The sequence below is a fragment of the Lagopus muta genome, chromosome 8 (assembly GCF_023343835.1).
Source record: "Lagopus muta isolate bLagMut1 chromosome 8, bLagMut1 primary, whole genome shotgun sequence".
In the NCBI taxonomy this organism is placed as follows: Eukaryota; Metazoa; Chordata; class Aves; order Galliformes; family Phasianidae; genus Lagopus; species Lagopus muta.
This window is the reverse complement of record NC_064440.1, coordinates 18,964,933-18,979,068: the sequence shown is the minus strand read 5'-3', so window position 1 is coordinate 18,979,068 and position 14,136 is coordinate 18,964,933. Positions and strand designations below refer to the sequence as shown.

The window sequence follows — 14,136 nt, the reverse complement described above, 5'->3', positions numbered from 1 at the left end:
GGGCCGAGAGGGGCTGTGCGCAGGGTGTGCGGCGGCACTGAGCCGAGTGTCCTGCTGTGCGTGGGAGGGGAGGAGGGTGTTGAAAACCCTGTATTTCTGGGCTCAGCAACACCTCCCTGAGTTATGTGATACTTATTTTTTTAGAGCTGCTTCTAAAAGTCGTCACCATCATCAACAGCGTTTGCCAGAAGAGAAACTGGACTTCTGGAGACAAGCTTGTGTTCTTTCCTCCAAAGGCCTAAATGGGGTAATGTGCAAGCTGCTGGTTTTTGTGTTTCCTTGTCTGTTCTCCAGGAGCCCTGGGTGGGACCAGGCACCTTTGCTGGTACTGTAACAGCTATGAGAGTGCAGTGCTGTGATGCTGTGGTGCATCACCGGTGTTTAGGTGCAGGAAGAGAAGGTGTAGGTGAGGCAGTTGCGGTTGCCCCACTGGTGCTCAAGTGGCTCTGCTCTACACAAACTGGTGGTCAGCTCAGGGTTGGCAAAATCCATGCAGACATTCAGGATCTTGCAGAGATTAAATGGGGGCGGTCAGTGTAAGTTACAGATCAGTGAAATCCTCATTGCTGTTCCAGTTCTCAGCAGCATCCTTAATAGTAGGAAAATGATGTGTTTTGTGTTAAGATAAGTGATCTTTGGTTTGTCGATAAAGTTATGCATTCGGTATTTCATAGAAAGTAGGGTTGAAAAACAACTGTAGTAATTGAAAGATGTACGTACATGCATAGTAAGGATATAAACCTGCGTTTTCTTTTTCACTTACCTAAGCGCCAGCCAGCAGAGGGTGCACAGGTTAACTGGGAAGCCTCAGTTATGAGCTGTGTTTGTCACTGATGGCTTCCTCTTGACAGTAACCTTGCAAGTAGATGAGTTCAATAAATCAGTTTTCTGTTATATTCTGATGGGTATGTAAGAAAAGATGTGTTGAATTATCTCAGGAGAAAAGGGGAAAAACAGAGAATATGGGGGGGGAGAGGGCAGTAAAGGACTGTGCAGAATACTTACATATTTAAATGCAATACAAAATGTCCTTACAAACATTCTGATATGTGGGAAAACAGTTTGTCTGTAAAGTCAAAAAAATGGGTTTTTGCAGGATCTTCGTTTCAGTGATTAAGAAATTTGTATTGAGCGCACAGTATCTTCCTAACTTCAAGTTTATAGTTATGTGATCTCTGAGCGTGCCTTTAGTAGGTGAAGTAGCAGAACAATAAAATCTGAAAATCAAATTATAAATAGATTTAACGCAAAATGGAAATTCCTTTCAAAAAATGATGCTAGGATATAAAAAAATATTTTTACCTTCAGCTAGAATGAAAGTATTTTTCACAAATTGAGGTATATTTTGCAGTTAAAATTCCTTACTGAAGCTTTATTTTAAAGTCAGAATAGTCTTTGATAGTGGAGCCAGAGCATCTACATCATACACTGAAATGATACTGTTTCAACAGAACATTTGTCCTGTATATATTGTTTTGACTAGGACAAATGTTTTGTTGAAACTGTGTGTGTGTATATCTATATATACACACTATACTGAATATGAAACTGTATATATATTAAATACATATACATGCATATATATATATGTGTGTGTGTGTTAATAAAATCACTACATTTGGGGGACAAACTTCTGTAAGAATTTTTTATCCCCTGGCATGCCAAGTAAAAGAAGAAATAGGAGCTCAAGTTACTTTAGAATGGGGCTGATTACATTAGTCACCTCCAGCGATTTACGAATTGAGTTCCATATGTTCACACATACAATTAATTTAGATAAAACACTTTTGTTAGTTGTTTCATGTTCATGACATTCACATTGATTAAAGCAAATAAAATACATCTATATTTCTGAAGTAACCATTTATTTCTTTGTTGTTGGCTGTACATGTATCTGATCTTGCAGTTGCCATTATTTTATCTTCATCTGCGTTTTTAAACTGTTTTCATTACCTTAGAAACATATTGTATGGGAACTGCTGAGTCACGGCCTGAACCTCTGATTGATCACCTGAGGCGAGCCATGAGTCAGCCAGAGGAGCACAGGTGAAGGCAATTCACCTGTGCTGCAGGAAGGGTGGAGCCAGGCTCCACCCCTCCTAGACTTATTTAAGAGCTGGCTCCCAGGGGGGAAGGGTCTTTTCTGGAGATCACCTCTCTTGGTGTTTTGTGGTGAGCCTAGCTGAAGGGTAAGCTCTTCCACTTATTCTCTTTTTGTTATCGTTGTCTACTTTGCCTTACTCTCTTGATTATATTGTGATTATAACATCTTGATATCTATTGATTATACAATTATATTGTGATTATAACATCTTGATATCTATTGATTATACACATATTAAAGATTGCAGTTGATTCCCTCAGTACTGGGGGTAAAGCTTCCCAGACAATCAGATGAATATGCCAGTATGAACTAATGTTGCAGTTCATAGTCTCAATTGAAGGTTTTCTTTTTTTTTTTTTTTGTGGGAATGGTGATTGCTTCTTTAAGATAAAAGAATAAAGATAATACAACTCATAGTTCTGTAAAATATTGCAAAAATGACTTACGTTGCAGAATAATTTCAACAGGAATATCAAGGGAGAATAGTGGCTATTCTCCAAATTAGGAAATTAAGTAGTAGTAATATTTTTTAAACCCTCAAGGATTTTTAGCTCTCTGCTTGTCTTTAATAGTAGTCCATTACATAGTACTTACATACATTATTTTATCCCAAATAATATAGCTTCAAGCTATGTTGCTGTTTTCCTGGATGTGTAATGGTCTGAGTAATTTTTTGCAGGAAAAAAATTATCATCCTTCCTCATCTCTATCTCCCATTGCCCTCATACAATCTATTCTTTTCTCAACCTGTTTGCACTGAATGGTAGTGTAGGAACAGTCTTTTCTTACTTAACATTTTTGTATATGTGTTTAAAAGTACATCTGCTTGCTGGTTGGTTGGTTGAGTCTTGTTTGTTTGTTTGCATCTGCTGTTGCTTTTTAACCAATGTAAACTGTCAGAGTAGTATTTTGTTTCTCCTTATAAATCAAAATATTTTCTGTTTTTCTTTTTCCCTAGATGTAGTCAGTGCTCTTCAGTATTTTCTGAGAGTTGCTGTGTGCCCACAGGGATGCCTGCATCATTCCCAGTGATGATGCATGAGAAGAAAAAACAGTTGAGAGTTTTAGGTCTGCTGAGTTTGAGAAATTTGGAAATACGTTTGTCTTTCAGCTGGGCACTTTCTTTAAAGTGAGTCATTGAAGGACTAATCACGAAGCCCCAAAAGAGCATGTTTTGTCACTTTGTAAAATAGAATGGCACTACGTATTCACTTAATGAGTGAATTTGGTTGATAGCAAAGATTCTTCTGTTCCTTGCTTCCTTCCTTCCTCTTCTCTTCATTTGGCCTATTCTTGGGTTGTACCTGCATCTCAGAAATACTGAACATGTATGTAGAAAAAAAGACTACTGGTAATTCATAGTTAAACCTTCATCACTACCATTGTCATAAAGACTTTCTCACTTTGTGTTCATGATCACTTTTACTACTCACACCTGTTTTATACAGCTGAGCTGTTTGATGGTGATAAAATATGTCAGCATATGCTTTACAGAAGGGCATTTGGATTTGATTATCAAATGTTGTGCTTCTAGGTTCCAAGCAGAACTAATGATACAAAAATCACTGTTTCCATGATATCTTTCTGAACAGAAATGTAATGGCAGCTGTACACGGTCTTTCTAGTACAGGCTCATGTTTTTCTTTGTAATGGTGACTCTGCGTACAGGTAGGTTCAGCGATTGCAAATGGAAGGACTTGTTAGCTCTGCAGCGAGAGATCAGTTGCATATCACAGGGTTTCATCATTAATTTAACTGAAACTAGTTTCCCTGACAAAAATGGAGAGTTTTTCTTGTTCTTTAATTTGTCTCTTTTTTCCTGACACCTATTTCAGAATTTATGCTTCTTAAGGATATTATTCATCAGTGGAGTGGTTTACATATGTTTTGGTGTGAACTTCACTGTTTAAAACAAGATTAGAACAGCTCTTCTCTCCTACATCTCTAATTTTATCTGTGTGGATGTAACTGCTTTGAGGTTTTAATGCCAACATCCATCATAAATGTTTAACTTGTTGTCTACCTGGCGGATGACATGTGTACCTTCTTCTGCATGTTCACCTTGACCCAGCTTTTCTAAAGGTGCTTTGTTAAATTGTTTGGGAGGGGAGGATTTTCTAAAGGTTATTTTTTCTTTGTAGCATTAACAAAATTTTAAAGGCTAAAATATGAAGCTCCACAGGGGAAAATAATCTTCTATTTGCTTTTGAGCACGGTTACTGAGTGTGTCGTTTCTTTAAAGCTGTTTTTTTTTTTTGTTTTTTTTTTGTTTTGTTTTTTTCCCCCCTGAAGAGCAGTTAAAACTTCTACAAAAAAGGTATTTTCAATGTAGTGTAGTGTCATAAGATCCTTAAAGGTAAAGGTTGGACTGCTTGGATTAATAATCAAGCTTTCCTGATTGTGACTCTGAACAACGAAATAATTCCTGATTCTTTCAGATATTTTTTACTGACATTGCTTCAGGATATGATCATCTTATCTGACAAAGAGAAAAGTTGGTTGCCTATTTTGTTAACAAAATCAATTAGAGAAATAATCAAGGAATGACTCACTTCTGAAAATGAAAATTAGTCTTCCAAGCAACATAAACGCTCTTGTACCTTCTAGTAGCCGGATTGCCCATTGATCTCATGATCTGTGGATCACTGTATCTCTTAGATACGTGCACACCTCCAAGGAACTTCTAGATATTGAACTCTGGATGCAACAGTGAACTTAACTTCCCCATTTTCCCCCGTCTTTGCATTTTCTTGGTGTTTCAGAATTTATCAGCTAAACTTGTGTAATTATCACTCAGAGGATCATATTCTTATAAAAAGAGCTGCATCTCTGGATTTTTACTGGTGTTGGTTCATCTTAGTCATCTGACTATAATTTCCATCTGTGCATCTTTTCATGTTCTTAGTGATTTTTAGAAAGCCAAGAAAAATTATGTGACTAGCCTCCCAGCTGAATCATTGTATTTTATGCTGAATATAAATGCTGTCACAGGAAATGCAAGATACTAACTCAGATCTTTTTGAATGATTGAAGGAAGAAGAGGATTTGTAAACAGTTTGCAGTGTAATCATGGAATCTTTATCCAGATACTTTTATTATTTAATGATGATAATTTTTTTATTAAAAATTCGTGATGATTTTTGTGGTTTTGTTTTGTGTTTCTTTTCTACTTGGTTTTGCGACTAAGGAGATTGTCTTAATGTAAATTATGTTTTGCAGAAATTGTCAAGGTGTGGTAGTTTTTATGCCTCACTGTTACTATTTCTTCATGTTCCATATGTGTTAATAATTATGCATCTTGTTATGAAAAATGGTTCATACGTATTTTCAGAGAAGTAAAATGGATTGTATTAATTTAAGTGTAAACTGGACTTGGCTTAGTTGTTCAGCCACATCAAAAGCAAAAAAAGCCATAATGAAATCATGAAAATTTGAAGAGGTTTTAATATTTTTTAAATAGGATTAAATGTTGCATTTTCCCCTTATGGTGATGACCCATACCCTGATAGAACATTGCAGGACTGGTAGCCAAAATGTAACAGTGTATATATTTGGCATTGGCAGCAAAAAGATTTTAAAAATCATTTTGTTTAATCTTAAAAAAATAGAGAGAAATTTTAATTTTATTTTTTCCTCTTGTTTTTCTGTCAGCTTAAAATGAATAAACAATGCCCTTTTAAAAGCATGACTCATTCAAAAGTACACCTTAAATGAGGAATTGTTCATTTAATTGAAGTAATTCCTTTGCCAGGCTTTGTATTGATGTGTACAAATTAATCTGTTTTTATTCACGGTACAAGACTTGTGATCAAATAGTAGGATTTTCCTCAAGATAAAAATCTTCCTTTTGTTACCAGTTTGCACAGAGTGTTTTCTAATAATGCCTGTACTTAAACTGCGCCTGTTCTTTTGTAACTACATTTTGTATTCCCAGTGTGCTAAATTTGTATGCGTGGCATATACAGCAGAAGCACTCAAAAAAAAAAAAAGTACTAAAAGTCATTTTTAAAGTCACATGCAGAGGAGCTGAAGGAAAAAAGAACAAAGGCACATCAGAGTACATCTAGGAGGAGGAATATTTCATTTTATTTATCTCCTAGAAAACCTACATTAACAAGGGTATGCCAAAAAAAAAAACCCCACAAATCCAACAAGACAAAATTCTGGTACTAGCTACACACACTTGTTATCTTTCATTATTGATACTGTATGAAGAGATTCCATCTAAAGTAAAATACAATAATAGAAGGCAGCTGTACATGTAATAGAAAAACCACAAGCATTTTGTAATTCACATGACAAGAGAGCTGAAACTGAAACTAGATCATCTTGAAGGTCTCTTCCATCCCAAGGTCATTCTATGAAATTTAACATATAAAAACTTTGATTTCTAAGGGGGCATTGAGTGGGTCTCAGGAGAATATGAAGCAGAAATTTTGGAAGGCTTTCTCTGATGCATAACATTGACACTTGTTGAATCTTTCATTTCTTGTGTAAAAGCACAAAACCACAATCACAATTCTAGAATTGAATATTTGAAGACTGTTTCCTGGTGAATGGGGTGAAAAATGTGAAGTCCAATGACAACATGTACCCTTTTGAACAAGTGGTTTAATTATCGATCATTCTTTGCTTGTCTTTATCAAAGATGCAATGTCAAACTTGGTTTACTGTTTTGCTGTGTTTGTTTTTTTCCAGTGGCAGTTAGGACTTCAAAATTACACCCAAAAATTTACTTTTCTAGTTTTGTTGCAGTAGCCCACTTTGGGACTACTTGTGCTTTCAGCACACTCAGGGGATATTGCTGCTTTCTAAAAAGCATTTAAATTGATATTACAGTAAAAGATAATTACTGAAGTTGATATTGGTTCTTGATTATTTGACCAGTTTCTCTTCTAAGTGACATAAAAAACTAAATTATGGCAAAACTGTAATTTGAGTTAATTGTATTTTCAGATGTCTGAACAAAATGAATTTCATTACAAGGCTTTCTGCTTTGTGTCTGAGAAAAAAAAGCAATATGCAGCAAAGGCACCAGAGAAGTCGGCGGCCAGCTGTTCCACTTGGATCACGGATTTTAACTGACCCTTCGAAAGTTTTTGAGCATAACATGTGGTAAGATGTCTGTGTAAGGATGATTTTTCATATTTGTCTGTACATTATTTACTATAGTGAATAATGTATATTAATACATATGTTTTATATGCTGTTGCGTGTATGTATATGTTTATACATATATATAAACAAAACAGTAAACTAATTGATTTTGAAAGGTATTGCTAAAGAGGACTTCATATTGTCACAAACAGCCTTGACACTGAGTTTGCAGTGGCTCATGTAGAAAGCTGAGTATGTAGTCATGTGATGAAAGTCAAAATAATTCTGAAATGAATTAGGAAACAGGAAGTGTAGAGGATAAGTAGTATATGTTTTAATGGCAGAAATTTACAAAAATGTTGCATAACGGATTAGCATTGTATTCTACAACTGACACCATATCAAAAGGAACCTGTGTTCTTCTAAAAGTGTATTGAAGATCTTACAGGTACTTCAGCAGAGATTGCATACAGTGCATAACGGTTAAAAAACAGACAGGAAAAAAAACAACCAGAAAAACAGAAAAACGCAAATCATAATATAAATAATATAATAGAAAACATTAACATGTAAGTGTTAATAAGAGTAATAATTGCCCTGATAAGCAGCCATGCATCTCCATTTTTAAAAGGTATTTTTATGATCAATGGGGGTGGCAGCAAACAGTGAGAATCCTGGTGAACACTGCTGGGAAACTGTCTTAGGGAATAAGACTGATAAGACTAGGAGTTTCCTCTGTGGAATGGAGATGAACAAGTTGAAATTATACAAAACTGTAAGTGGTAAAGAATTGTTAGAAGAATCTATCTAGAAAGTAGGAAAATGTCTTCCTATGATATCAGGAAAACCAGAAATTTTTAATCCTATAGTTCATGATTTAAGAACAAGGAATATTTGGTGAAAGGAGAAACAGGGCGTTTAAAGGCTACACAAGAAATCATTTTCTGCATAGTTTTTAAATATATTTTGAATTCTGCCACATGATTTTTAAGAGCAAATATTTAGCAATATCTGAAAACAGACAATATGGCTAATGATAATGAAAAGATAACAGATAACATAATACAGCGATAACAGACTACAAATTTCAGGGCTTAGATTTAAGGCATAAAAGAACTAAAAATTAAGTTACATGTATATCACTAATTATAGAACAGGAAGATACTTAATTGGTTTTAGAGACAGTGAACTCTTCAGGATAGATGTTAATCCTATTCTTAATTAAAAATGCATATTCCTCAGCCCAAGTGCAGTTGGAATTTTTATCTTAATCACTTCATTTGACTTTTACCTGTCTAATAATTTTTGTCAATCAGACACTGAAGCTTTTTTTTTTTTGTCATTTGCCTGTATTTTAAAAGCAAATGCACAAAGGTATTTGAGACATTGCAGCTAATTTGTGATTGTTTTCCCCAGAAGATGATTGTGGAAACTCATATTTAAAGGCTGATTTTTCACCTACCTTTTTTTGCAGGGACCACATGCAGTGGTCAAAGGAAGAGGAGGAGCATGCCAAGGAAAAAGCAGCAGAGAACTCGCTTGTGAAAGTCCAATTGGAAGAACAAGGTAACAAATCCATAATTGCCTAAAAATCCAATTTTAGTACCAATTGTTAAAGCATTTAAGGATGCTTTGAAATCCAATAGTACTCCTTTTATTTTTGTGTTCTCTGGTAAAGGATTGTCCTTGGGTGTGTTTTTCTACTAATTCACTTAGTTGAGTGATTTTGCTTTTTGGAGGAGCAACAGTATATATGTAAAACAATAAAATTAGTTTGGTGCGGTTGCAAAGATAGACTCCTTTTGCAAAAGTTCTTCAGAATAAAATTCCTACTAAACAGATAGTTAACTTGACAAAGTAGGAGTGACTTTGCAGCCAGCTGAGGTGCTGGGAGTAAAAATTCCCATGTACAATATTCAAATCCTTTTAAATGATTTGTGAAGTGTTTAGAGAGTTAATGTTTGTACATGGCACTATGTTTCTATTAAGTGCCATGAAAGTTACATTGATCGCAGCTGGCCCCAGCTTGCTGCATTGGCCAAACTGAGCAGAAGTAGTACTTCACTTTGTGTATTAGGTGGTCTAAAACATCATATGGAGCCTGGCCTACAAATGCTTAAAGAATCTCATGCCTGTCTTTAGAGACAAAACTTAACATATTCTGCGTTTCTGAAGAACAATTGCTCTAGGCTCAAACGGGCAAACTAAACCTTAGACTGAATTCTCTAATAGTTATGTATGCTAAAGGTGGAGTATTAATTTGGTAGTAACCTAGAAGATTGAATTCTTAATTTGCTCCTTTATTATAAAGACATTCTGAAAACAATTACTTGGATGGGCAAAAGTTTACCTAGCATGTCTTGAACGTGTAGAATTAGATAGTGTCACTATGACCCTGTTCTCAGTTTTATTGATATAACCAGGGCAAATGTTTGAGTGTATGTGAATTACCTGCGAGTGCATTTTAGTGTGTGTGCCCTCCACCACTTTGAATACTGCATGATTGCCATCTGCCCTTTTCTGTTCTTGTGTCTCTCATTCTTTATCTTGATCCAGGAGTACAATGTTTGCTTTTCAAAACTGATATCTGGTATTTTCATTATTTTTGTATAAAGAGTTGAAAAAGAGATGATTAAAAAGTAAACTATGTAACCATGTAACTCATGGAATCTTTCATTCTTAACCTACAATCATTTAGAACTTAGTTTGGGCTGGTGAGAAATGAAATAATCAGGCATTTGTCAAGAAATAAAAGAATCCAAGAACATTTTCCATGAATGCCTCTCTGTTTAGAATTTGAATAGGTGAGCGTTTCTGATACAGTTCCTTCAGAAAGCTTCAGCTTCATTCTGTAAATGGAAGTACCTTTTTGCCTATTTGTGTTAACAATGAACTAGATGGAAGCTAATGAGCAGATTATTTTGGAGCCTTGGAAACTGCAGTAAGGGGAAAAAAAAAAGATAGACTTCAACTATCTTGAAATCACTAAAATAGAATAGTTCTGGTGAGCCTTAGTAAAACAAGAGATGTTAAAATGAATGAACCCATGATCCTACTTTCAGGAATGTGATTGATGTATTAGCATGTTCTATTTCTTCTTAGATCTGATTGTCAGTGTACGAAAAATATGTCAGAATAGATTCTGTTTTGGAAAAATATCAAATGGGTTAAGAAAGAGACTTTTTGGATGTTGCTGCCTCAAAAGGTTATAACTTAATTCGTTTATAGATTTTACGTGCCTTGGAAAAAGTAGCAGTCAGGCTTCTTAAATATTCAAAAGGAGATAATGTGGAGGGAGCAACAACAAAAATAAGCCAGTGTGGTGACTGCCCTCTCTGCTTAATCTCTGAGATTAACAAAGCAAAGTAAATATTTCTCATCAAATTCATCGTCTATGATTTTAAATATTATCTTCTGTTGAATTCAAGAAAAAAAATAATTACTGGAGTTGAAATAGTGGCAGATTCTGCAACATCTTTAAATGTTTCTTGAACCATGTCCAGGGATGGTGACTCCATCACCTCTCTGGGCACCCCATTCCAGTGCCTGACCCCTCTCTTGGAGAAAAAGTATTTCTTAATGTCCAACCTGAATCTCCCCTGGTGCAAGTTGAAGCCATTCCCTCTAGTTGTATCACTAGTTATGTGGGAGGAGGAGAAGCCAACCCCCCTGTATGGGAACTGCTGAGTCACAGCCTGAACCTCTGATTGATCACCTGAGGCGAGCCATGAGTCAGCCAGAGGAGCACAGGTGAAGGCAATTCAGCTGTGCTCCTAGACCTATTTAAGATCTGGCTACCAGTGGGGAAGGGTCTCTTTTGGAGATCCCCTCTTCTGGTGTTTTTTGTAGGTGAGCCTAGCATACGGGTAAGCCTTCCATTTATTCTCTCTTATTATCTTAGTCTGCTTTGCCTAACTCTCTTGTTCTTTTTGTGATTATAACATCTTAATATCCATTGATTATACACCTCCCCCCCCCCCCCCCCCCCCCCCGCCACAACCTCCCTTCAGGTAATTGTAGAGGGCAATTAGGTCACTCCTGCGCCTTCTCTGCTCTAGACTAAACAATCCCAATTCCCTCAGCTGCTCCTCATAGGGCCTGTGGTCCAGACCCCACACCAGCTTCGTTACCCTTCTCTGAACATGCTCCAGGGTCTCCACATCTTTTTTTGTAGTGAGGGGCCCAAAACTGAACAGGGCACCCCCACTAAGGCTGAATACAGAGGGATAATCACTTTTCTGTTCCTGCTGGCAACACAATTTCCGATACAAGCCAGGATGCCATCAGCCCTCTTGGCCACCTGGGCACGCTGCTGGCTCATGTTCATCCCAGTGTTGACCAACACCCCCAGGTCTGTTTCCTCTGCACAGTCTTCTAGCTACTCTGCCGCAACCCTGTGATGTTGTGTGGAGTTGTTGTGGCCAAAGCACAGGACCCGGCACTTGCTGAACCTCATCTCTTTGGCCTCAGCACACCAATCCAGCCTGTCCAAATCACTCTGTAGGGCCTTGCTACCCCCTGACAGGGTGCACTTAGTGCTCTCATCCAGGTTATCAGTAGAGATATTGAACAGGCCCCAGTACTGACCCTTGGGGAACACCAGTCATGACCGATTGCCAGCTGGATTTAACCACCACTCTCTGGGCCCAGCCATACAGCCAGTTCTTTACCCAGAAAGGAGTGTATCTGTCCAAGCCACGGGCTGCCAGCTTCTTCAGGAGAATACTGTGGGAGACAGTATTGAAGGCTTTGCTGAAGTCTAGGCAGACTACACCAACAGCCCTTCCTTCATCCATCAGGCAGGTCACTTAATCAGAGAAGATCAGGGTGGTTAAGCAAGACCTGCCTTTCATGAACCCATGCTTGCTAGGCTTGATCCCCCAGTAGTCTCTGGAGGTATTCAAGAAATGTTTAAATCATTTACTGAGGGAAGTTATTTAGTGGGAAATACTGGTGATAGGTAGATGGTTGGACTTAGGTTGAACCTAGAGGTCTTTTCCAACTTTGATTTTGTGATTCTATGTCAGAAAAATTTATTAGTAATAATACTATGTGTGGCTATTACTCAGTGGTGCAGGAGTGACCAGTGAAAGAATGGGAAGAGTTCTTGTACTTGAATCCATGTGGTATCGAACTAATACAGTTTGAAAGGCAAACTTTAGAAAGTACTTTCCTTCCATTTTGAAATCTGGAACGTTTCATGGGCATTTGAGTCCAAGGGTTCTGAAGAAACTTGCAGAAAGATAATAAATATTAAAGAGTGGTAATGAGTTAAGAATCTTTGTAGTAGATGATTTGTTTTTATATTGGAGCTGAGCAATCTTCATGAATGTGTAACGTACATTATTGAAATCTGATATATATGACCTCAATCAACTCGGCACTTGAGATTATAAAACACATCTGTACGGTTGCTGTACCCTTTAATAATACATTTAGATGTATTAAATGTTAAATTCTAAAAATTATTCCTATTTCTAGGACAAGGCATTCTGCCACCTCCTTGCCACTTCCCACTGCCTGTCTGTGCCTCTAGTGATAATTCTCAGCCTTGTTTATTTCTGAAAAGCTGTAGTGATCCAGGAAATGGTACGTTAAGATTTAAATGAGAGTAGAAGAAATGCATAATATATTTACTGTGTGCATTTATATTAAAAGAATCAAGTGGTCGCTGTCAGTGAATGAGGAAGAAGTCAAAAAGGTAACATAATTTGACACACGCTTCATAAGAGGTGTCAAGGGTAACAAGAAACAATTCAGTAAATGCTTTGGGAATAAGGGGAGAAACAGGATAAAGATTTGGTTTGGCATTTAGCAGGAAGGAAAAATCATCAACCAAAGAGGCGTTGAAAGAGCTCCAATTGTTATCTTTTTATCAGCCTTCCTGTAGGGCTAGCTGCAGTTCAGTTGCTAGTACAATTAGTGCTAGCCAGAAGATCGTGTTCTACCTCTGGGAAAGAACAGGTTACAAAGTATATCCATAGCCCACATGGCAGACCAGAAAAGCAGAAAATAGAGTTGATTGGGGTTTTGTTTGTTTATTTACTTGTTTTATTAAGTGGAGGTAGAAAGAAAGAAACATGTCAGGAACTACTGTCTCAGTTTCTGGAAATAAAACTGGAAGAGATAATCTGGAGGTAGCATGCACTAGATTTGAAAGAACCAAGGAGATACTGGCCAACAATATTTTTTAAAGAGTAAAACATTTAAAATCAAGCTAATTTCATTCTTGGAGAAGGTTATGAGTCCTGGAGATAAGGAAAAAACAGCAGATGTCATATAATTTATCCTTAGTCAGGCTTTGGACTATACTGTGCTTGACATTTTCACAAACAAGTTAGGTGAAAGCTGATGAAACTTCTTTTGGGTGAATGAATGCTTAGAGTTCTTTTCAGATTGGAAGGCTGTGCTGGGCGCAGTATCATTTTGTTCTTTGTCTAGTACTGCTCAGTGATTTCATTAGTGACTTCAAGAATGGGGGACTTGAAGATGGTATTTAATGAAGAGGTCTTTCAAGTATGGTAAAGAATGGGATTAGGATTTAGAAATATCTTGACAAATTATAATTTAAAAAAGGATCTGGAAGATACAGTCACATTTTATAAAAATAAGTACAGAATACTTTGCTTAGGAGCAATCAGGGAGAGGGGGCAGATAAGTTCTGGAACAATTGGCAAGGTAGTCATTTTGCAGATCTGAGGGTTGTGGTGAGTCACCTGCTGAATCAGCAGTGTCGTGCTGTTGCAAAATGGCAAGCTGGGATTTATAAACAGGGTTACAGCTTGTAAGACTCATAAAATATATTCCTTTTGCTTTGTGTTGTTAATGTCTTTAGCAGAATACAGCATCAAAAAGTAGATTAGTTGGAGAAGAAAAATCAAAATGATCAGAAGTCTAAAAATCTTCTATAGAGAAGAAAGGAGAGGTTTAAATAA

General features: G+C 36.8%; 1 protein-coding gene across 8 annotated transcripts in view; it reads left to right on the top strand.

Moving 5' to 3' along the window:
* The window catches only part of METTL8 (methyltransferase 8, methylcytidine), a 78,972-nt gene that overhangs the window by 52,694 nt on the left and 12,142 nt on the right, over positions 1 to 14,136 (top strand). For 4 of the 8 annotated variants that reach the window (XM_048952576.1, XM_048952573.1, XM_048952574.1 and 1 more), the window contains exons 2-5: positions 145 to 247; positions 7,061 to 7,219; positions 8,676 to 8,767; positions 12,683 to 12,790. In XM_048952576.1, the coding sequence (XP_048808533.1) occupies positions 243 to 247; positions 7,061 to 7,219; positions 8,676 to 8,767; positions 12,683 to 12,790 (364 nt within the window). In that variant the 5' untranslated portion in view covers positions 145 to 242. Of the gene's footprint in view, positions 1 to 144; positions 248 to 272; positions 2,190 to 2,221; positions 3,234 to 7,060; positions 7,220 to 8,675; positions 8,768 to 12,682; positions 12,791 to 14,136 lie in introns of those variants that run through there. The other 4 variants (XM_048952577.1, XM_048952570.1, XM_048952571.1 and 1 more) reach the window with 4 other exon arrangements.